General features: G+C 48.9%; 1 protein-coding gene across 3 annotated transcripts in view; it reads left to right on the top strand.

Moving 5' to 3' along the window:
• PNPLA7 (patatin like phospholipase domain containing 7) overlaps positions 1 to 25,549 on the top strand; it is a 258,686-nt gene that overhangs the window by 75,396 nt on the left and 157,741 nt on the right. For all 3 annotated transcript variants that reach the window (XM_063936182.1, XM_063936180.1, XM_063936181.1), the window contains one exon: positions 1,383 to 1,541. In XM_063936182.1, the coding sequence (XP_063792252.1) occupies positions 1,383 to 1,541 (159 nt within the window). The remainder of the gene's footprint in view (positions 1 to 1,382; positions 1,542 to 25,549) is intronic.

The following is a 25,549-nucleotide window of genomic DNA, read 5'->3' as shown; positions in this document are numbered from 1 at the left end:
CAGGAGGGTGCTGGTTGGAGTGACACATGGGGGAGCTGGCTGAAGTGACACATGAGTGTGCTAGCTGAAGTGACACATGGGGGAGCTGGCTGGAGTGACACATGGGGGAGCTGGCTTGAGTGACACATGGGGGTGCTGGCTGGAGTGACAGGAGGGTGCTGGTTGGAGTGACACATGGGGGAGCTGGCTGGAGTGACACATGAGTGTGCTGGCTGGAGTGACACATGAGTGTGCTGGCTGAAGTGACAGGAGGGAGCTGGCTGGAGTGACACATGAGTGTGCTGGCTGAAGTGACACATGAGTGTGCTGGCTGAAGTGACACAGGAGGGTGCTGGCTGAAGTGACACATGAGTGTGCTGGCTGAAGTGACACATGAGTGTGCTGGCTGAAGTGACACATGAGTGTGCTGGCTGAAGTGACAGGAGGGAGCTGGCTGGAGTGACACATGAGTGTGCTGGCTGAAGTGACACATGAGTGTGCTGGCTGAAGTGACACATGAGTGTGCTGGCTGAAGTGACACATGAGTGTGCTGGCTGAAGTGACACATGAGTGTGCTGGCTGAAGTGACACATGAGTGTGCTGGCTGAAGTGACACATGAGTGTGCTGGCTGGAATGACACAGGAGGGTGCTGGCTGAAGTGACACATGAGTGTGCTGGCTGAAGTGACACATGAGGGTGCTGGCTGAAGTGACACGAGGGTGCTGGTTAGAGTGACAAGAGGGTGCTGGTTGGAGTGACACATGGGGGAGCTGAAGTGTATTATGTGAATCTGGATTTTTCAATATACTTTAAGTGGATCTGGCTTTTACAATGTATTTTATGTGGAAGTGGCTTTTTCAATGTATTTTATGTTGGATCTGGCTTTTTCAATGTATTTTATACCAGGGGCGTGGCTTAGAAGGCACAAGGCCACACCTCATTTTTGCATGTGCGCCTTCAGCTCGATGTCTGCTCTTTGACGTACCTAACACATTTTTTGGGTCTCTTTGTCTCTGACTGGTTGGCCACCCCTGGCCTATAACATCTAATATATTTAATAGGAGTTGCACAAAAATTCTTTGGCCAAGAAATGATGTAAGGCCGCGTTCCAGTGCTGTTATAACAGAATTAGATCTCCATGGTGGCCTTATAATAAACCTATAATGAACATTAATGGAGAATGTTACTATTCCCAATACGCAAGTGTTTCTGTTAAATCATTGGTCTCCAGTCATACACTTCTAGTACCTTATTCTCCCCGTGTATTAATGTTACATGGACTTGTAGCATGCTGGTCTTATGATGTCTTCAGAAGAATGTTTATTTCATATTGCAGGAGGGGTGTACATTGCACCCCATCATTGTGTTATTGTCTTATTATCTTTCTCCTATGATCCAACAGCCAATCCTGAAGAAGACTGTGACGGTTACAGAGACCCCGTCCGCTGTTTATCATTACAAGGAGGAAGATCTTATGATCCCAGAATTTAGTGTCAACAGGCACCTGAACGCAATGTTCGAGGCTGCGAGAAAAGATCTCTGTACGCTTATGAAACTTCAGGTAAGTGTATTTCCCAAGGAAGCTTGCACATGTTTAACGTCCTGGGAACACCAGCAGGTGGCGCTGTGCAGCCTTTTCATTGCTGAGACCAGTGGTTCCCCACCTTTATGGAATCACAGCACCCAAGAGTGTCAGAACTTTTTTCACGGCACCCAAGTCCAAACGTTTCTTACTGTGAAATTCAAAAACCATAAAACCATACTAAATTAACTAAATTGTGTGTTGTTATATGTTATTGTTGGATTCCATTATATGGTGAGAGACAGGATTCACTTCTATTTATCCATATATTTTATGACGGCAAGCCACAAGCACTGGTTTTGCATATTACATTGACCATAAATCTAATTGGTCCTGGACCGCCAACCCAGGGCACCCCTACAAGTGCACCGAGGCACCCAGTTTGGGAACCATTGTCTTAGACACTGTAGGTGATATACTGCGAAGCTCTGTATTGTTAGGACTGCAAATTTACTTTTTCTTTAGCTTTTCCAGATCATTTATCCGCACATGGGTAGTCATTCCGAGGTTGTTCGCTCGCTGCTAAGTTTAGCAGAATTGCTAATAGGCTAAAATCCGTCAGTTCTGCGCATGCGTATGCACCGCAGGGCGCACGCGCTAAGCAATTTTACACAAAACTATGCTATTTTACTCACGGGCGAACAAAGCTTTTCAATCGCTCTGCTGATCATAGTGTGCTTGACAGGGGGTGTTTCTGGGCGGAAACTGGCCGTTTTCAGGGAGTGTGCTAAAAAAAACGCAGGCGTGCCAGGTGGCTGGAGAAACGGGGGAGTGGCTGGCCGGACGCAGGGCGTGTTTGTGACGTCAAACCAGGAACTAAACGGACTGAGGTGATCGCAATCTAGGAGTAGGTCTGGAGCTACTCAGACACTGCAAGGAAATACTTAATAGCAGAATTGCTAATCTTTCGTTCGCTATTCTGCTAAGCTAAGATACACTCCCAGGTGGCAGCGGCCTAGCGTGTTCAATGCTGCTAAAAGTAGCTAGCGAGCGAACAACTCGGAATGAGGGCCATGATGTTCTCCATTAAGGAATCCTTCTGTTGCTACAAGGGAAGCTCTCCTATATGGTTGTAGCACAGTACAGTTGGTTGAGGTTTTAAAGTGATAGGGGCTAGGTTGAAGGGGTTGTAGGGCTTTATCGAACCTCTGCTACATAGTATGAAATTAGGGGAGGAGGGGGTTGTCAGGAAGGCATTAGGACATGTATAACACATTCATTAGGGAGAGTTTGGCCCGTGCTTCTGTCTGCAGATTGGGTGCTTTCACAGCGGGGTTGAACCTAGAAGCTCGTTTAGTTCCTCGTTAACGCCAGGTTACAGCAGCGTGTTGGAGTTTGCAGTCCAGTGTTGTGCGCTGTGTCCAGCTTCTAGAGAGACGTCCTGTGAGTGTGTCCTCCTAACCTCAAGTCAAAAACGTATTTTAGCCTGAAGGACATAGGAGGTTTAAACATGCATCAGGCGTATGGTGATTTGTGGTCCGTTCTGTCTGTTTTAATTGGTGCCTGCGTGATCTCTGATCCGTTAATCTGCATTACCCACAGAATCTATGCAACATATTTATACAGTATATTAGTATAACAGAAATGTAATCTGAAATCTCTGCATCAAGTTTGACTTATTGAATGTTTTTATAACTTTTTTTCTGTTACTTTGAATCCACCCTGCATTTTTTTTTAATGTGAATTATTAACCCCGAGAGGTCAGACCATAAAATTGGGTATACACACACACACACACACACACACACACACACACACACACACCTTGTGTAGCCCTATTTAACTGTTTAAGAACTCTCCCCCCCCGCTGTGTTGTATTTTATGTGTCTTCATGTCATGTGATGTCGGACACCTCCGCTAACACTGTGGTCTGTCCTGACGGAGGTACTTTTATGCTGGCTGTATAAACAATAAAACTCTAAGGCATGCATGTCCAAACTGCGGCCCTCCAGCTGTTGTGAAACTACATATCCCAGCATGCCCCAACACAGTTTTGCTGTCAGAGAATGCTAAAGCTGTCAGGGCATGCTGGGATGTGTAGTTTCTCAACAGCTGGAGGGCCGCAGTTTGGACATGCCTGCTCTAAGGCAATGGCTCAGGTAGGATCCTTTTCATGGGGTTCCGTCTGTCCTGAGCACAGCTCCGGTAATTTTTCACAATGCAGTAAAGAATTTCTTCCTATGCTTCAGCCTGAAACCGGGGTCCACTTGTTTCTCTATATGAGGCTGAGTAATAGGATAAAACACAATGCAGCTGATGCAGCGTTGAATGTGCGTAATAGAAGATGATGATGATTAGCGTGCAGCTGCGTACGTTTCACGTCTGGTATAGGGCTGGTGCAGTAGCGCACAGTCAGCGATGACTAGCCGCAAACACAGTGTGCACATAGGGGGCTTGTGCTTCGCAGTCATGAATCCTTCTCTCCATATGGCCGAATACACGCATTTTTATTGCCCAGTTAGGACCTGACTGTCAGTCACTTTGCAAATAAGTCCTCTCTGCGTCCGCCATCACTTAACCATCGCTGCACACACAAATGCAAATGCATCCGGCTGATAATCTCTCAACTGCGTAATAATCAGGGGAAACACATGTCCAACTTTGCATCAAGGTGATACGCTTCACAATCCTGGGACTTCTGAGGTCACCTGTTGCCTCCACACAAGTTATTTATTTATTACCAGTTATTTATATAGCGCACACATATTCCGCAGCGCTTTACAAAGACTATTTGGCCATTCACATCAGTCCCTGCCCCAGTGGAGCGTACAATCTATATTCCCTAATTTTGTTTGGAGCCAATTAACCTACCAGTATATTTTTGGATTGTGGGAGGAAACCGGAGTGCCCGGAGGAAACCCACGCAAGTACGGGGAGAATATACAAACTCCACACAGTTAGTACCATGGGGGGAATCAAACCCATGACCTCAGTGCTGTGAGGCAGTAATGCTAACCACTACACCATCCGTGCTGCCCAAGTTAGAGGCGTTGGTGTAGGTGCAAGCTGCCACAAGACGTGTGCGCTGGCTGCTGGCAGTGACCCCCCCACCCCCTCATCTCCATGAGCTTTATGTCACTAGTTGGGGGGCTCTGCTAAAGTCTTTCTGCTACTTTTCCGTATCCCATCGTTACCGCGTAGTGCGCACTGAGCCGGGGTCCCGGAAAAGGCCTGTGCCTCTCTCTCTGTTTCTGTAGTGTCGCCTACGTCTGTGCATTTATTTATAAGCTCCGTATTTATTCAGCTGTGCTGGTGCCGGATCATCTGTAGTACATTGCTTGCCGTTGTGCATCTATTCCCTGCCTTGTTATAAATAACCGCGCCTCTCGCTGCCTGGCTTAACCCTTCCGGATGAGCCTCAGCGGGCACCATGTAATAATACTTTGGTTTATTAGAATGGAAGACAATGCTCTGATTAGACTTGTCTATCCAGCACTCCGGGAATTCACGGGAGACGTGAATTTTCCCTTTGCTTACTCTTTGTGTCTTTAGATTATTACAAGGTTCGACGTTCTGCTTTACAACCTGCAGGATTCAACTTGCTGCTTACACCATTTCTAATGAGTATTTCCAGCAGGAAGCAAGTCTAAACCAGACAAGATATCCGTCTGCCCGCACGCACTTATCGGGCAAACCTGGTTGTTCAGTAGCCGTCCCCAATTTTCACACTCTCCGTGATACCGGCTGATCCAGTTTTATTGACCATTGTATAGGGAGGTAGACACATTTACACAGCCGTTATATACCATTGTGGTCCTCACTGCCATAATTGTCTGGCACGGTCACCAGGGGAAGGGAGTAGGCATCTTCATTTCAGGAGAAGAGACTTGACTGCTGTGCAAGGCTCTTGTAGAGACACAGTTGTATAAAGAACACACATTAACGCCATATTGTGTTTAGTGGATATCACACAATATTACAGATTTGTTGGAATATTACAGTAATAACACTTGTTTTAATGCCGAATGTAAATGGGTTTCAATTGTTAAATCTGTTTTATTTCTGCCATGTTTTATTTATACCATGAAGATGGTTCAAACAGTGCCAAATAGGATATTACATTTTTATATGAAATAGATATTTCTCTAACGTCCTAGTGGATGCTGGGGACTCCGTAAGGACCATGGGGAATAGACGGGCTCCGCAGGAGACTGGGCACACTAAAGAAAGATTTAGTACTACCTGGTGTGCACTGGCTCCTCCCTCTATGCCCCTCCTCCAGACCTTAGTTAGAATCTGTGCCCGGCCAGAGCTGGGTGCTTTTAGTGAGCTCTCCTGAGCTTGCTAATAAGAAAGTATTTTAGTTAGGTTTTTTATTTTCAGAGAGCTTCTGCTGGCAACAGACTCTCTGCTACGTGGGACTGAGGGGAGAGAAGCAAACCTACTAACTGCGGCTAGGTTGCGCTTCTTAGGCTACTGGACACCATTAGCTCCAGAGGGTTCGAACACAGGATCTTAACCTTGGTCGTCCGTTCCCGGAGCCGCGCCGCCGTCTACCTCGCACAGCCAGAAGACAGAAGCCGGCGGAAGCAAGAAGACATCGAAATCGGCGGCAGAAGACTCCTGTCTTCACATGAGGTAGCGCACAGCACTGCAGCTGTGCGCCATTGCGCCCACACTACCCACACACTCCGGTCACTGTAGGGCGCAAGGGGGGGCGCCCTGGGCAGCAATTAGTATACCTCTTGGCAAAAAGACACGTATATACAGCTGGGCACTGTATATATGTACGAGCCCCCGCCATTTTATTTACACAGACCCGGGACAGAAGCCCGCCGCTGAGGAGGCGGGGCCTTCTTCCTCAGCACTAACCGGCGCCATTTTCTCTCCACAGCTCCGCTGAGAGGAAGCTCCCCAGGCTCTCCCCTGCAGTATCAAGGTAGAAAAAGGGTAAAAAGAGAGGGGGGGCACATAAATTTAGGCACAAATTATCATAAACCGCAGCTACTGGGTAAACACTAAGTAACTGTGTAATCCCTGGGTTATATCGCGTTAGGGTGTGTGCTGGCATACTCTCTCTCTGTCTCCCCAAAAGGCCTTGTGGGGTCCTGTCCTCAATTAGAGCATTCCCTGTGTGTGTGCGGTGTGTCGGCACGTTTGTGTCGACATGTTTGATGAGGACGGTTGCGTGGAGGCAGAACAAGTGCAAGTGAATGTGGTGTCGCCGCCGACGGCGCCGACACCTGATTGGATGGATATGTGGAAGGTGTTAAATGATAACGTAAGCTCCTTGCATAAAAGGTTGGATAATCAATCAGGGTCTCAACCCATGTCTGATTCTACAGCTCAGGGGCCGTCAGGGTCTCAAAAGCGCCCACTATCCCAGTTGGTTGACACAGATGTCGACACGGATTCTGACTCCAGTGTCGATGACGATGATGCAAAGTTGCAGCCTAAAATGACTAAAGCCATCCGATACATGATTATAGCAATGAAGGATGTATTGCACATATCGGAGGAAAACCCTGTCCCTGACAAGAGGGTTTATATGTTTGGGGAGAAAAAGCAAGAAGTGACTTTTCCCCCTTCACATGAATTAAATGAGTTATGTGAAAAAGCGTGGGATTCCCCTGATAGGAAAGTACTGGTTTCCAAAAGATTACTTATGGCGTATCCTTTCCCGCCAACGGATAGGTTACGCTGGGAATCCTCCCCTAGGGTAGACAAAGCGTTGACACGCTTATCTAAGAAGGTGGCCCTGCCGTCACAGGATACGGCCGCCCTAAAGGATCCTGCGGATAGGAAGCAGGAAGGTATCCTGAAGTCTGTTTATACACATTCTGGTACTCTTCTGAGGCCAGCAATTGCTTCGGCCTGGATGTGTAGTGCTGTAGCAGCATGGACAGATACTCTGTCTGAGGAGATAGATACCCTGGACAGGGTGACTATTTTACTGACCCTGGGGCATATCAAAGACGCTGTCCTATATATGCGGGATGCCCAGAGGGACATTTGCCTGCTGGGCTCTAGAATAAACTCAATGTCGATTTCTGTCAGAAGGGTCCTATGGACTCGGCAATGGACAGGTGATGCCGACTCTAAAAAACACATGGAGGTGTTACCTTATAAGGGTGAGGAATTGTTTGGGGACGGTCTCTCGGACCTAGTTTCCACAGCTACGGCTGGGAAGTCAAATTTCTTGCCATATATTCCCTCACAGCCAAAGAAGGCACCGTATTACCAAATGCAGTCCTTTCGTTCACAAAAAAGCAAGAAAGTCAGAGGTGCATCCTTTCTTGCCAGAGGCAGGGGTAGAGGAAAAAAGCTGCACCATGCAGCTAGTTCCCAGGAACAAAAGTCCTCCCCGGCTTCCACTAAATCCACCCCATGACGCTGGGGCTCCACAGCCGGAGCCAGGAGCGGTGGGGGCGCGTCTCCGAAATTTCAGCCACCAGTGGGTTCGCTCACGGGTGGATCCTTGGGCTATACAAATTGTGTCTCAGGGATACAAGCTGGAATTCGAGGTGACGCCCCCTCACCGTTACCTAAAATCGGCCTTGCCAGCTTCCCCCATGGAAAGGGAGGTAGTGTTGGCAGCAATTCACAAGCTATATCTCCAGCAGGTGGTAGTGAAGGTTCCCCTCCTTGAACAGGGAAGGGGTTACTATTCCACTATGTTTGTGGTACCGAAACCGGACGGTTCGGTCAGACCCATTTTGAATTTAAAATCCCTGAACATTTCTCTGAAGAAATTAAAGTTCAAGATGGAATCGCTCAGAGCGGTCATTGCAAGCCTGGAGGAAGGGGATTTTATGGTGTCTCTGGACATCAAGGATGCGTACTTGTATGTCCCCATTTATCCACCTCATCAGGAGTACCTCAGGTTTGTGGTACAGGACTGTCATTACCAATTCCAGACGTTGCCGTTTGGCCTGTCCACGGCACCGAGAATATTTACCAAGGTGATGGCGGAAATGATGGTGCTCCTTCGGAAGCAAGGGGTTACAATTATCCCATACTTGGACGATCTCCTCATAAATGCGAGGTCTAGGGAGCGGTTGCTGATCAGCGTAGCACACTCTCAGGAAGTGTTGCGACAGCACGGCTGGATTCTGAATATTCCAAAGTCGCAGCTGATTCCTACGACGCGTCTGCCCTTCCTGGGCATGATTCTGGACACAAGCCAGAAAAAGGTGTTTCTCCCGGAGGAAAAGGCTCAGGAGCTCGTGACTCTGGTCAGAGACCTCCTAAAACCAAAACAGGTATCGGTGCATCACTGCACGCGAGTCCTGGGAAAGATGGTGGCGTCATACGAAGCCATTCCCTTCGGCAGGTTCCATGCGAGGATCTTTCAGTGGGATCTGTTGGACAAGTGGTCCGGATCGCATCTTCAGATGCATCGGCTGATCACCCTGTCCCCCAGGGCCAGGGTGTCTCTTCTGTGGTGGCTGCAAAGTGCTCACCTCCTCGAGGGCCGCAGGTTCGGCATACAGGACTGGGTCCTGGTGACCACGGATGCAAGCCTCAGAGGATGGGGGGGCAGTCACTCAGGGAAGAAACTTCCGGGGGCTGTGGTCAAGTCAGGAGACTTGTCTGCACATCAATATCCTGGAACTAAGGGCCGTATACAACGCCCTGAGTCAAGCGGAGCCTCTGCTTCGAAACCAACCAGTGCTGATTCAGTCAGACAACATCACTGCAGTGGCCCATGTAAACCGCCAGGGCGGCACAAGAAGCAGGGTGGCAATGGCAGAAGTCACCAGGATTCTTCGTTGGGCGGAGAATCACGTACTAGCACTGTCAGCAGTGTTCATTCCGGGAGTGGACAACTGGGAAGCAGACTTCCTCAGCAGGCACGACCTCCACCCGGGAGAGTGGGGACTTCATCAAGAAGTCTTCACGCAGATTGCAAATCGATGGGAACTTCCACAGGTGGACATGATGGCGTCCCGTCTCAACAAAAAGCTAAAAAGGTATTGCGCCAGGTCAAGAGACCCTCAGGCGATAGCTGTGGACGCACTTGTAACACCGTGGGTGTTCCAGTCGGTCTAGGTGTTTCCTCCTCTTCCTCTCATACCAAAGGTGCTGAGAATTGTGAGAAAAAGAGGAGTGAGAACAATACTCATTGTTCCGGACTGGCCAAGAAGGACTTGGTACCCGGAATTGCAAGAAATGCTCACAGAGGACCCATGGCCTCTGCCTCTCAGACAGGACCTGTTGCAACAAGGGCCCTGTCTGTTCCAAGACTTACCGCGGCTGCGTTTGACGGCATGGCGGTTGAACGCCGGATCCTAGCGGAAAAAGGCATTCCGGATGAAGTTATTCCTACGCTGATAAAGGCTAGGAAGGACGTGACAGCAAAGCATTATCACCGTATATGGCGAAAATATGTTGCTTGGTGTGAGGCCAGGACGGCTCCTACAGAGGAATTCCAGCTGGGCCGGTTCCTGCACTTCCTACAGTCAGGAGTGACTATGGGCTTAAAATTAGGATCCAAAAAGGTCCAGATTTCGGCCCTATCCATTTTCTTTCAAAAGGAACTGGCTTCGCTTCCTAAAGTTCAGACGTTTGTAAAGGGAGTGCTGCATATTCAGCCCCCTTTTGTGCCACCAGTGGCACCTTGGGATCTTAACGTGGTGTTGAGTTTCCTGAAATCTCACTGGTTTGAGCCACTTAAGACCGTGGAGCTAAAGTATCTCATTTGGAAAGTGGTCATGCTATTGGCATTAGCTTCGGCTAGGCGTGTGTCAGAATTGGCGGCTTTGTCATGTAAAAGCCCCTATCTGATTTTCCATATGGACAGGGCAGAATTACGGACTCGTCCGCAATTTCTGCCGAAGGTGGTGTCATCTTTTCATTTGAACCAACCTATTGTGGTGCCTGCGGCTACTCGTGACTTGGAGGACTCCAAGTTGCTTGATGTAGTCAGGGCTTTGAAGATTTATGTAGCCAGGACGGCTGGAGTCAGGAAAACTGACTCGCTGTTTATCCTGTATGCATCCAACAAGCTGGGTGCTCCTGCTTCAAAGCAGACTATTGCTCGCTGGATCTGTAACACGATTCAGCAGGCTCATTCTGCGGCTGGTTTGCCGCATCCAAAATCAGTGAAAGCCCATTCCACAAGGAAAGTGGGCTCTTCTTGGGCGGCTGCCCGAGGGGTCTCGGCATTACAACTTTGCCGAGCAGCTACTTGGTCGGGTTCAAACACCTTTGCAAAGTTCTACAAGTTTGATACCCTGGCTGAGGAGGACCTTGTGTTTGCCCATTCGGTGCTGCAGTCATCCGCACTCTCCCGCCCGTTTGGGAGCTTTGGTATAATCCCCATGGTCCTTACGGAGTCCCCAGCATCCACTAGGACGTTAGAGAAAATAAGATTTTACTCACCGGTAAATCTATTTCTTGTAGTCCGTAGTGGATGCTGGGCGCCCGTCCCAAGTGTGGACTTTCTGCAATACGTGTATATAGTTATTGCTTAATAAAGGGTTATGTTATGTTGGCATCCATTGTTTGATGCTCAGTTGTTGTTCATACTGTTGACTGGGTATGTTATCACAAGTTATACGGTGTGATTGGTGTGGCTGGTAGGAGTCTTACCCTGGATTCCAAAATCCTTTCCTTGTAATGTCAGCTCTTCCGGGCACAGTTTCCTTAACTGAGGTCTGGAGGAGGGGCATAGAGGGAGGAGCCAGTGCACACCAGGTAGTACTAAATCTTTCTTTAGAGTGCCCAGTCTCCTGCGGAGCCCGTCTATTCCCCATGGTCCTTACGGAGTCCCCAGCATCCACTACGGACTACGAGAAATAGATTTACCGGTGAGTAAAATCTTATTTTTTTTACACATTTATATAATTTAAGACTACAGGACACTTATTTTGCATGAAGCGGAAGCTAAAGAGATACGCCTAGTTAGAAATCGTGGTCATTTCTAGGTCTGACCATATGAACTCCAGTATCCGGATAATAGGTCGACACCATATGGCCGACATGCATTAAGGTCGCCAGGTACAACAGGTTGTGGGTTCAATAGGTTGACAGGACAATTTTTTTTGGGGGGGGTGTTACATGTTTTCTTACCTTTTGCTTGATTTACTATCAACGTGGACTACAATCGGGAATAGTTACCCGTGGGTAGCAGAGCAAAGCCTCTAGTCCGAAGCACGGCGAGCAAAGTGAGCCCACGAGGGTACGCGTTTCTACGGATTGTGGTCACATATGATGAAACATGCAAAATGATACCCCCCAAAAAATGAAAGAAACGTGTCAACCGTTTGTGTCGACCTTTTACACCTGTCTACCTTACCCACTGTCTGTCTGCCTTTTGTCCATGTTGACCTTTTGACCTTGTCCAGTATATGGGGTTGACCGAATGACTGTATTCCTAGACACTGTAGATCTTGTATACCTCACCCATGACCTGTGGGAGTCCTGTCACTTGTTATACGCTCTCTGTTATCAGGAATCCATTACCGGCGTACAGGTCATATCTGCGGTTTCTGAACCCAGCCCTATAGGCTAGTGCCGTGTTTCTCAAACTCGGCCCTCAGGACAGTCCATGTTTTCCAGACTTCCCAGCTGGTGCACAGCTCTATTCACTACTGACGTATTGTGAAGATCCACCGGTGATCTGGTCAACACGAGCCGTTTGGGGTCCTGGGGACCGAGCTTGAGGAACAGCGCACTAGTGCAAAGCCTGTTGTTGGAGAACCTGATCCCCCTAATCTCTTCTTGGGGTCCCCTCATTGTCAGACATGCAGCATGTGTTACTGGCAGCTGCCTGTACATTAGTGGTATTAGCTAAGTTGTAGCATTCATACATTTTCTTTTGTGGTCACCTTAATTTCTCTATCGTCCTAGTGGATGCTGGGGTTCCTGAAAGGACCATGGGGAATAGCGGCTCCGCAGGAGACAGGGCACAAAAAGTAAAGCTTTTCCGATCAGGTGGTGTGCACTGGCTCCTCCCCCTATGACCCTCCTCCAGACTCCAGTTAGATTTTTGTGCCCGGCCGAGAAGGGTGCAATCTAGGTGGCTCTCCTAAAGAGCTGCTTAGAGAAAGTTTAGCTAGGTTTTTTATGTTACAGTGATTCCTGCTGGCAACAGGATCACTGCAGCGAGGGACTGAGGGGAGAAGGAGTCAACTCACCTGCGTGCAGGATGGATTGGCTTCTTGGCTACTGGACATCAAGCTCCAGAGGGACGATCACAGGTACAGCCTGGATGGTCACCGGAGCCGCGCCGCCGGCCCCCTTGCAGATGCTGAAGACAGAAGAGGTCCAGAATCGGCGGCTGAAGACTCCTGCAGTCTTCTAAAGGTAGCGCACAGCACTGCAGCTGTGCGCCATTTTCCTCTCAGCACACTTCACACGGCAGTCACTGAGGGTGCAGGGCGCTGGGAGGGGGGCGCCCTGGGAGGCAAAATGAGTACCTATAAAGGCTAAAAATACCTCACATATAGCCCTAGAGGCTATATGGAGATATTTAACCCCTGCCTGATTTCTCAAAATAGCGGGAGACGAGCCCGCCGGAAAAGGGGCGGGGCCTATCTCCTCAGCACACGGCGCCATTTCCTCTCACAGCTCCGCTGGTCAGGACGGCTCCCAGGTCTCTCCCCTGCACTGCACTACAGAAACAGGGTAAAACAGAGAGGGGGGGCAAATTTATGGCGATATTTTTATATAACAAAGCAGCTATAGGGGAGCACTTATTATAAGGCTATCCCTGATATATATATAGCGCTTTTGGTGTGTGCTGGCAAACTCTCCCTCTGTCTCCCCAAAGGGCTAGTGGGTCCTGTCTTCATTAGGAGCATTCCCTGTGTGTCTGCTGTGTGTCGGTACGTGTGTGTCGACATGTATGAGGACGATATTGGTGTGGAGGCGGAGCAATTGCCAAATATGGGGATGTCACCTCCTAGGGGGTCGACACCAGAATGGATGCCTTTATTTATGGAACTACGGGATAGTGTCAACACGCTAAAGCAGTCGTTTGACGACATGAGACGGCCGGACAATCAATTAGTGCCTGTCCAGGCGACTCAAACACCGTCAGGGGCTGTGAAACGCCCTTTGCCTCAGTCGGTCGACACAGACCCAGACACAGGCGATGACTCCAGTGGTGACGGTGACGAATCAACCGTATTTTCCAGTAGGGCCACACGTTATATGATTTTGGCAATGAAGGAGGCGTTACATTTAGCTGATACTACAGGTACCACTAAACAGGGTATTATGTGGGGTATGAAAAAACTACCTATAGTTTTTCCTGAATCAGAAGAACTAAATGACGTGTGTAATGAAGCGTGGGTTGCCCCTGATAAAAAGCTGATAATTTCAAAGAAATTATTGGCATTATACCCTTTCCCGCCAGAGGTTAGGGAGCGCTGGGAAACACCTCCTAGGGTGGACAAGGCGCTAACACGCTTATCTAAACAAGTGGCGTTACCCTCTCCTGAGACGGCCGCACTTAAAGATCCATCAGATAGGAGGATGGAAAATATCCAAAAAAGTATATACACACATGCAGGTGTTATACTACGACCAGCTGTAGCAACTGCCTGGATGGGCAGTGCGGGGGTAGTTTGGTCAGAATCCCTGATTGAAAATATTGATACCCTGGACAGGGACAATATTCTACTGTCGTTAGAACAAATAAAGGATGCATTTCTTTATATGCGTGATGCACAGAGGGATATATGCACACTGGCATCACGGGTAAGTGCTATGTCCATTTCGGCCAGAAGAGCTTTATGGACGCGACAGTGGACAGGCGATGCGGATTCAAAACGGCATATGGAAGTTTTGCCGTATAAGGGGGAGGAGTTATTTGGAGTCGGTCTATCAGATTTGGTGGCCACGGCTACAGCCGGGAAATCCACCTTTCTACCTCAAGTCACTCCCCAACAGAAAAAGGCACCGACTTTTCAACCGCAGCCCTTTCGTTCCTTTAAAAATAAGAGAGCAAAGGGCTATTCATATTTGCCACGAGGCAAAGGTCGAGGGAAGAGACAGCAACACGCAGCTCCTTCCCAGGATCAGAAGCCCTCCCCGGCTTCTACAAAAGCCTCAGCATGACGCTGGGGCTTCTCAAGCGGACTCGGGGACGGTGGGCGGTCGTCTCAAAAATTACAGCGCGCAGTGGGCTCACTCGCAAGTAGATCCCTGGATCCTGCAGATAATATCTCAGGGATACAGGTTGGAATTAGAGACAGATCCACCTCGCCGTTTCCTGAGGTCTGCTTTACCAACGTCCCCCTCCGAAAGGGAGACGGTGTTGGAAGCCATTCACAAGCTGTACTCTCAGCAGGTGATAGTCAAGGTACCTCTTCTGCAACAAGGGAAGGGGTATTATTCCACTCTTTTTGTGGTACCGAAGCCGGATGGCTCGGTAAGGCCTATTCTAAATCTGAAGTCCTTGAACCTGTACATAAAGAAGTTCAAGTTCAAAATGGAGTCACTCAGAGCAGTGATAGCGAACCTGGAAGAGGGGAACTTTATGGTATCCTTGGACATCAAGGATGCGTATCTCCACGTTCCAATTTACCCCTCACACCAGGGGTACCTCAGGTTCGTTGTACAAAACTGTCACTATCAGTTTCAGACGCTGCCGTTCGGATTGTCCACGGCACCTCGGATCTTTACAAAGGTAATGGCCGAGATGATGATTCTTCTTCGAAGAAAAGGCGTATTAATTATCCCATACTTGGACGATCTCCTAATAAGGGCGAGGTCCAGAGAACAGCTAGAGATGGGATTAGCACTGTCTCAAGAAGTGCTAAAACAGCACGGGTGGATTCTGAATATTCCAAAATCCCAGTTAATGCCGACAACTCGTCTGCTGTTCCTAGGGATGATTCTGGACACGGTTCAGAAAAAGGTTTTTCTCCCGGAGGAAAAAGCCAAGGAGTTATCCGAGCTTGTCAGGAACCTCCTAAAACCAGGAAAGGTGTCTGTACATCAATGCACAAGAGTCCTGGGAAAAATGGTGGCTTCTTACGAAGCGATTCCATTCGGCAGATTCCACGCAAGAATTTTCCAAAGGGATCTGTTGGACAAATGGTCAGGGTCGCATCTTCAGATGCACCTACGGATAACCCTGTCTCCAAGGACAAGGGTGTCTCTTCTGTGGTGGTTGCAGAGTGCTCATCTATTGGAGGGCCGCAGATTCGGCATACAGGATTGGATCCTGGTGACCACGGACGCCAGCCTGAGAGGCTGGGGAGCAGTCACACAAGGAAGAAACTTCCAGGGAGTATGGACGAGCCTGGAAACGTCTCTTCACATAAACATTCTGGAACTAAGAGCAATATACAATGCTCTAAACCAGGCAGAACCTCTGCTTCAGGGAAAACCGGTATTGATCCAGTCGGACAACATCACGGCAGTCGCCCATGTGAACAGACAGGGCGGCACAAGAAGCAGGAGGGCAATGGCAGAAGCTGCAAGGATTCTTCGCTGGGCAGAGAATCATGTGATAGCACTGTCAGCAGTGTTCATCCCGGGAGTGGACAACTGGGAAGCAGACTTCCTCAGCAGACACGATCTTCACCCGGGAGAGTGGGGACTTCATCCAGAAGTCTTCCACATGCTGGTAACCCGTTGGGAAAGACCAATGGTGGACATGATGGCGTCTCGCCTCAACAAAAAACTGGACAGGTATTGCGCCAGGTCAAGAGATCCGCAGGCAATAGCTGTGGACGCGCTGGTAACGCCTTGGGTGTACCAGTCGGTGTATGTGTTTCCTCCTCTGCCTCTCATACCAAAAGTATTGAGAATTATACGGCAAAGAGGCGTAAGAACGATACTAGTGGTTCCGGATTGGCCAAGGAGGACTTGGTACCCGGAACTTCAAGAGATGATCACGGAAGATCCGTGGCCTCTACCTCTAAGGAGGGACTTGCTTCAGCAGGGTCCCTGTCTGTTTCAAGACTTACCGCGGCTGCGTTTGACGGCATGGCGGTTGAACGCCGGATCCTAAAGGAAAGAGGCATGCCGGAAGAAGTCATTCCTACTTTGATTAAAGCAAGGAAGGAAGTAACCGTGCAACATTATCACCGAATTTGGCGAAAATATGTTGCGTGGTGCGAAGATCGGAGTGCTCCGACGGAGGAATTTCAACTGGGTCGATTCCTACATTTCCTGCAATCAGGATTGTCAATGGGTCTCAAATTGGGATCTATTAAGGTTCAAATTTCGGCCCTGTCGATTTCTTTCAAAAAGAATTGGCTTCAGTCCCTGAAGTCCAGACCTTTGTTAAGGGGGTGCTGCATATACAGCCTCCTGTGGTGCCTCCAGTGGCACCGTGGGATCTAAATGTGGTTTTGGACTTCCTAAAATCTCATTGGTTTGAACCACTAAAAAAGGTGGATTTGAAATATCTCACATGGAAAGTGACCATGCTTCTAGCCCTGGCTTCTGCCAGGAGAGTGTCAGAATTGGCAGCTTTATCTTACAAAAGCCCATATCTGATTTTCCATTCGGACAGGGCAGAACTGCGAACTCGTCCGCATTTTCTCCCTAAGGTGGTGTCAGCATTTCATCTGAACCAGCCTATTGTAGTGCCTGCGGCTACAAGTGACTTGGAGGACTCCAAGTTACTGGACGTTGTCAGAGCATTAAAAATATATATTGCAAGGACAGCTGGAGTCAGAAAATCTGACTCGTTGTTTATATTGTATGCACCCAACAAGATGGGTGCTCCTGCGTCTAAGCAGACGATTGCTCGTTGGATCTGTAGCACAATCCAACTTGCACATTCTGTGGCAGGCTTGCCACAGCCTAAATCTGTAAAGGCCCACTCCACAAGGAAGGTGGGCTCATCTTGGGCGGCTGCCCGAGGGGTCTCGGCATTACAACTTTGCCGAGCAGCTACGTGGTCAGGGGAGAACACGTTTGTAAAATTTTACAAATTTGATACTCTGGCTAAGGAGGACCTGGAGTTCTCTCATTCGGTGCTGCAGAGTCATCCGCACTCTCCCGCCCGTTTGGGAGCTTTGGTATAATCCCCATGGTCCTTTCAGGAACCCCAGCATCCACTAGGACGATAGAGAAAATAAGATTTTACTTACCGATAAATCTATTTCTCGGAGTCCGTAGTGGATGCTGGGCGCCCATCCCAAGTGCGGATTATCTGCATAAGTTGTACATAGTTATTGTTAACTAATTCGGGTTATTGTTAAAGGAAGCCATCTTTCAGAGGCTCCGCTGTTATCATACTGTTAACTGGGTTTAGATCACAAGTTGTACGGTGTGATTGGTGTGGCTGGTATGAGTCTTACCCGGGATTCAAAATCCTCCCTTATTGTGTACGCTCGTCCGGGCACAGTACCTAACTGGAGTCTGGAGGAGGGTCATAGGGGGAGGAGCCAGTGCACACCACCTGATCGGAAAAGCTTTACTTTTTGTGCCCTGTCTCCTGCGGAGCCGCTATTCCCCATGGTCCTTTCAGGAACCCCAGCATCCACTACGGACTCCGAGAAATAGATTTATCGGTAAGTAAAATCTTATTTTTTCATCTAATGGGCAAAACCATGTGCACTGCAGGGGGGGCAGATGTAACCTGTGCAGAGAGAGCTAGATTTGGGTGGGGTGTGTTCAAACTGAAATCTAAATTGCAGGTAAAAATAAAGCAACCAGTATTTACCCTGCACAGAAACAATATAACCCACCCAAATCTAACTCTCTCTGCACATGTTATATCTGCCCCCCCCCCCCCCCCTTCCTGCAGTGCACATGGTTTTGCCCGTTAGAGGAAAATCTTGTTTTGCAATCAACCTTGAATTAGGCCCATTGGAGGTCATTCCGACTTGTTCGCTCGCAAGCTGCTTTTAGCAGCATTGCACACGCTAAGCCGCCGCCTACTGGGAGTGAATCTTAGCTTATCAAAATTGCGAACGAAAGATTAGCAGAATTGCGAATAGACACTTCTTAGCAGTTTCTGAGTAGCTCCACACTTACTCGGCATCTGCGATCAGTTCAGTGCTTGTCGTTCCTGGTTTGACGTCACAAACACACCCAGCGTTCGGCCAGACACTCCTCCGTTTCTCCAGCCACTCCCGTGTTTTTCCCAGAAACGGTAGCGTTTTTTCGCACACACCCATAAAACGGCCAGTTTCCGCCCAGAAACACCCACTTCCTGTCAATCACATTACGATCACCAGAACGAAGAAAAAACCTCGTAATGCCGTGAGTAAAATTCCTAACTGCATAGCAAATTTACTTGGCGCCGTCGCACTGCCGACATTGCGCATTAGCGACTATTCGCTCCGTTGCGACAAAAAAAATACGAGCGAACAACTCGGAATGACCCCCATTATACACTAAGGGGCCGATTCCATTAGATGGGAGTTTACACTTACATCATTAGACTTGCATAAATTGCTGCAAAGCTTGCACTCACGAAATGCGAGATCCAGTTAGAAATGGCAATTTGCGTGATTTGCGGCGAGGTTGCGCCCGTCATTTCTGCAAAAAACGACCTGGCAGCAGTGCATGAAAAAAAAGGTAAATCACCCTGGACCCCCAAAAAAAGTGGCTGCTAAGACAGCAGGACCGTATAGAAGACTGCTAGTGACCATAAGGAAAGTACTGGACGTTCTTAAAAGGTTTAAAATGTCTGATTTCTGCATTTTCTTTTATTAATGATGGAAAAATCATAGGCAGCCAGTGTTTTTCAGCAAATTTAAGTCTTTTTAATATTTTGGGGTACAAAAAAAATGTGTTTTAAGGTGGTTTTCCATTTTCTCTAACGTCCTAAGTGGATGCTGGGGACTCCGTCAGGACCATGGGGTTTAGCGGCTCCGCAGGAGACAGGGCACAATAATGAAAGCTTTAGGATCAGGTGGTGTGCACTGGCTCCTCCCCCTATGACCCTCCTCCAAGCCTCAGTTAGATTTTTGTGCCCGGCCGAGAAGGGTGCAATCTAGCTGGCTCTCCTGAGCTGCTTAGAATAAAAGTTTAAGTTAGGTTTTTTATTTTCAGTGAGTCCTGCTGGCAACAGGCTCACTGCTACGAGGGACTTAGGGGAGAGAAGTAAACTCACCTGCGTGCAGGATGGATTTGCTTCTTAGGCTACTGGACACCATTAGCTCCAGAGGGAGTCGGAACACAGGTCTCACCCTGGGGTTCGTCCCGGAGCCGTGCCGCCGACCCCCCTTGCAGATGCCGAAGTTGAAGAGGTCCAGAGGTCCAGAAACAGGCGGCAGAAGACTTTCAGTCTTCATAAGGTAGCGCACAGCACTGCAGCTGTGCGCCATTGTTGTCAGCACACTTCATACCAGCGGTCACTGAGGGTGCAGGGCGCTGGGGGGGGCGCCCTGGGCAGCAATGTATTATACCTTTTTTATGGCTAAAATACATCACATATAGCCCTTGAGGCTATATGGATGTATTTAACCCCTGCCAGATCTCACAAACTCCGGGAGAAGAGCCCGCCGTTTTAGGGGGCGGGGCCTATTCTCCTCAGCACACGGCGCCATTTTCCTGCTCAGCTCTGCTGTGAGGAAGGCTCCCAGGCTCTCCCCTGCACTGCACTACAGAAACAGGGTTAAAACAGAGAGGGGGGGCACTTATTTGGCGATATGATTACATATGTGAAAATGCTATAAGGGAAAACACTTGTATAAGGGGTTGTCCCTGTATAATTATAGCGTTTTTGGTGTGTGCTGGCAAACTCTCCCTCTGTCTCCCCAAAGGGCTAGTGGGGTCCTGTCCTCTATCAGAGCATTCCCTGTGTGTGTGCTGTGTGTCGGTACGTGTGTGTCGACATGTAGAAGGACGATGTTGGTGAGGAGGCGGAGCAAATTGCCTGTATTGGTGATGTCACTCTCTAGGGAGTCGACACCGGAATGGATGGCTTATTTAGGAATTACGTGATAATGTCAACACGATGCAAGGTCGGTTGACGACATGAGACGGCCGGCAAACAAATTAGTACCTGTCCAGGCGTCTCAGACACCGTCAGGGGCTTGTAAAAACGCCCATTTACCTCAGTTGGTCGACACAGACACGGACACTGACTTCAGTGTCGACGGTGAAGAAACAAACGTATTTTCCTTTAGGGCCACACGTTACATGTTAAGGGCAATGAAGGAGGTGTTACATATTTCTGATACTACAAGTACCACAAATAAGGGTATTATGTAGGGTGGGAATAATCTACTTGTAGTTTCTCTATCGTCCTAGTGGATGCTGGGGTTCCTGAAAGGACCATGGGGAATAGCGGCTCCGCAGGAGACAGGGCACAAAAAGTAAAGCTTTTCCGATCAGGTGGTGTGCACTGGCTCCTCCCCCTATGACCCTCCTCCAGACTCCAGTTAGATTTTTGTGCCCGGCCGAGAAGGGTGCAATCTAGGTGGCTCTCCTAAAGAGCTGCTTAGAGAAAGTTTAGCTAGGTTTTTTATGTTACAGTGATTCCTGCTGGCAACAGGATCACTGCAGCGAGGGACTGAGGGGAGAAGGAGTCAACTCACCTGCGTGCAGGATGGATTGGCTTCTTGGCTACTGGACATCAAGCTCCAGAGGGACGATCACAGGTACAGCCTGGATGGTCACCGGAGCCGCGCCGCCGGCCCCCTTGCAGATGCTGAAGACAGAAGAGGTCCAGAATCGGCGGCTGAAGACTCCTGCAGTCTTCTAAAGGTAGCGCACAGCACTGCAGCTGTGCGCCATTTTCCTCTCAGCACACTTCACACGGCAGTCACTGAGGGTGCAGGGCGCTGGGAGGGGGGCGCCCTGGGAGGCAAATGAGTACCTATAAAGGCTAAAAATACCTCACATATAGCCCTAGAGGCTATATGGAGATATTTAACCCCTGCCTGATTTCTCAAAATAGCGGGAGACGAGCCCGCCGGAAAAGGGGCGGGGCCTATCTCCTCAGCACACGGCGCCATTTCCTCTCACAGCTCCGCTGGTCAGGACGGCTCCCAGGTCTCTCCCCTGCACTGCACTACAGAAACAGGGTAAAACAGAGAGGGGGGGCAAATTTATGGCGATATTTTTATATAACAAAGCAGCTATAGGGGAGCACTTATTATAAGGCTATCCCTGATATATATATAGCGCTTTTGGTGTGTGCTGGCAAACTCTCCCTCTGTCTCCCCAAAGGGCTAGTGGGTCCTGTCTTCATTAGGAGCATTCCCTGTGTGTCTGCTGTGTGTCGGTACGTGTGTGTCGACATGTATGAGGACGATATTGGTGTGGAGGCGGAGCAATTGCCAAATATGGGGATGTCACCTCCTAGGGGGTCGACACCAGAATGGATGCCTTTATTTATGGAACTACGGGATAGTGTCAACACGCTAAAGCAGTCGTTTGACGACATGAGACGGCCGGACAATCAATTAGTGCCTGTCCAGGCGACTCAAACACCGTCAGGGGCTGTGAAACGCCCTTTGCCTCAGTCGGTCGACACAGACCCAGACACAGGCGATGACTCCAGTGGTGACGGTGACGAATCAACCGTATTTTCCAGTAGGGCCACACGTTATATGATTTTGGCAATGAAGGAGGCGTTACATTTAGCTGATACTACAGGTACCACTAAACAGGGTATTATGTGGGGTATGAAAAAACTACCTATAGTTTTTCCTGAATCAGAAGAACTAAATGACGTGTGTAATGAAGCGTGGGTTGCCCCTGATAAAAAGCTGATAATTTCAAAGAAATTATTGGCATTATACCCTTTCCCGCCAGAGGTTAGGGAGCGCTGGGAAACACCTCCTAGGGTGGACAAGGCGCTAACACGCTTATCTAAACAAGTGGCGTTACCCTCTCCTGAGACGGCCGCACTTAAAGATCCATCAGATAGGAGGATGGAAAATATCCAAAAAAGTATATACACACATGCAGGTGTTATACTACGACCAGCTGTAGCAACTGCCTGGATGGGCAGTGCGGGGGTAGTTTGGTCAGAATCCCTGATTGAAAATATTGATACCCTGGACAGGGACAATATTTTACTGTCGTTAGAACAAATAAAGGATGCATTTCTTTATATGCGTGATGCACAGAGGGATATATGCACACTGGCATCACGGGTAAGTGCTATGTCCATTTCGGCCAGAAGAGCTTTATGGACGCGACAGTGGACAGGCGATGCGGATTCAAAACGGCATATGGAAGTTTTGCCGTATAAGGGGGAGGAGTTATTTGGAGTCGGTCTATCAGATTTGGTGGCCACGGCTACAGCCGGGAAATCCACCTTTCTACCTCAAGTCACTCCCCAACAGAAAAAGGCACCGACTTTTCAACCGCAGCCCTTTCGTTCCTTTAAAAATAAGAGAGCAAAGGGCTATTCATATTTGCCACGAGGCAAAGGTCGAGGGAAGAGACAGCAACACGCAGCTCCTTCCCAAGATCAGAAGCCCTCCCCGGCTTCTACAAAAGCCTCAGCATGACGCTGGGGCTTCTCAAGCGGACTCGGGGACGGTGGGCGGTCGTCTCAAAAATTACAGCGCGCAGTGGGCTCACTCGCAAGTAGATCCCTGGATCCTGCAGATAATATCTCAGGGATACAGGTTGGAATTAGAGACAGATCCACCTCGCCGTTTCCTGAGGTCTGCTTTACCAACGTCCCCCTCCGAAAGGGAGACGGTGTTGGAAGCCATTCACAAGCTGTACTCTCAGCAGGTGATAGTCAAGGTACCTCTTCTGCAACAAGGGAAGGGGTATTATTCCACTCTTTTTGTGGTACCGAAGCCGGATGGCTCGGTAAGGCCTATTCTAAATCTGAAGTCCTTGAACCTGTACATAAAGAAGTTCAAGTTCAAAATGGAGTCACTCAGAGCAGTGATAGCGAACCTGGAAGAGGGGGACTTTATGGTATCCTTGGACATCAAGGATGCGTATCTCCACGTTCCAATTTACCCCTCACACCAGGGGTACCTCAGGTTCGTTGTACAAAACTGTCACTATCAGTTTCAGACGCTGCCGTTCGGATTGTCCACGGCACCTCGGATCTTTACAAAGGTAATGGCCGAGATGATGATTCTTCTTCGAAGAAAAGGCGTATTAATTATCCCATACTTGGACGATCTCCTAATAAGGGCGAGGTCCAGAGAACAGCTAGAGATGGGATTAGCACTGTCTCAAGAAGTGCTAAAACAGCACGGGTGGATTCTGAATATTCCAAAATCCCAGTTAATGCCGACAACTCGTCTGCTGTTCCTAGGGATGATTCTGGACACGGTTCAGAAAAAGGTTTTTCTCCCGGAGGAAAAAGCCAAGGAGTTATCCGAGCTTGTCAGGAACCTCCTAAAACCAGGAAAGGTGTCTGTACATCAATGCACAAGAGTCCTGGGAAAAATGGTGGCTTCTTACGAAGCGATTCCATTCGGCAGATTCCACGCAAGAATTTTCCAAAGGGTTCTGTTGGACAAATGGTCAGGGTCGCATCTTCAGATGCACCTACGGATAACCCTGTCTCCAAGGACAAGGGTGTCTCTTCTGTGGTGGTTGCAGAGTCCTCATCTATTGGAGGGCCGCAGATTCGGCATACAGGATTGGATCCTGGTGACCACGGACGCCAGCCTGAGAGGCTGGGGAGCAGTCACACAAGGAAGAAACTTCCAGGGAGTATGGACGAGCCTGGAAACGTCTCTTCACATAAACATTCTGGAACTAAGAGCAATATACAATGCTCTAAACCAGGCAGAACCTCTGCTTCAGGGAAAACCGGTATTGATCCAGTCGGACAACATCACGGCAGTCGCCCATGTGAACAGACAGGGCGGCACAAGAAGCAGGAGGGCAATGGCAGAAGCTGCAAGGATTCTTCGCTGGGCAGAGAATCATGTGATAGCACTGTCAGCAGTGTTCATCCCGGGAGTGGACAACTGGGAAGCAGACTTCCTCAGCAGACACGATCTTCACCCGGGAGAGTGGGGACTTCATCCAGAAGTCTTCCACTTGCTGGTAACCCGTTGGGAAAGACCAATGGTGGACATGATGGCGTCTCGCCTCAACAAAAAACTGGACAGGTATTGCGCCAGGTCAAGAGATCCGCAGGCAATAGCTGTGGACGCGCTGGTAACGCCTTGGGTGTACCAGTCGGTGTATGTGTTTCCTCCTCTGCCTCTCATACCAAAAGTATTGAGAATTATACGGCAAAGAGGCGTAAGAACGATACTAGTGGTTCCGGATTGGCCAAGGAGGACTTGGTACCCGGAACTTCAAGAGATGATCACGGAAGATCCGTGGCCTCTACCTCTAAGGAGGGACTTGCTTCAGCAGGGTCCCTGTCTGTTTCAAGACTTACCGCGGCTGCGTTTGACGGCATGGCGGTTGAACGCCGGATCCTAAAGGAAAGAGGCATGCCGGAAGAAGTCATTCCTACTTTGATTAAAGCAAGGAAGGAAGTAACCGTGCAACATTATCACCGAATTTGGCGAAAATATGTTGCGTGGTGCGAAGATCGGAGTGCTCCGACGGAGGAATTTCAACTGGGTCGATTCCTACATTTCCTGCAATCAGGATTGTCAATGGGTCTCAAATTGGGATCTATTAAGGTTCAAATTTCGGCCCTGTCGATTTTCTTTCAAAAAGAATTGGCTTCAGTCCCTGAAGTCCAGACCTTTGTTAAGGGAGTGCTGCATATACAGCCTCCTGTGGTGCCTCCAGTGGCACCGTGGGATCTAAATGTGGTTTTGGACTTCCTAAAATCTCATTGGTTTGAACCACTAAAAAAGGTGGATTTGAAATATCTCACATGGAAAGTGACCATGCTTCTAGCCCTGGCTTCTGCCAGGAGAGTGTCAGAATTGGCAGCTTTATCTTACAAAAGCCCATATCTGATTTTCCATTCGGACAGGGCAGAACTGCGGACTCGTCCGCATTTTCTCCCTAAGGTGGTGTCAGCATTTCATCTGAACCAGCCTATTGTAGTGCCTGCGGCTACAAGTGACTTGGAGGACTCCAAGTTACTGGACGTTGTCAGAGCATTAAAAATATATATTGCAAGGACAGCTGGAGTCAGAAAATCTGACTCGTTGTTTATATTGTATGCACCCAACAAGATGGGTGCTCCTGCGTCTAAGCAGACGATTGCTCGTTGGATC

The sequence above is a fragment of the Pseudophryne corroboree genome, chromosome 8, assembly GCF_028390025.1.
Source record: "Pseudophryne corroboree isolate aPseCor3 chromosome 8, aPseCor3.hap2, whole genome shotgun sequence".
NCBI classification, from domain to species: Eukaryota; Metazoa; Chordata; class Amphibia; order Anura; family Myobatrachidae; genus Pseudophryne; species Pseudophryne corroboree.
The sequence above is the reverse complement of the archived record's forward strand: the minus strand, read 5'-3'. Positions and strand labels throughout refer to the sequence as shown.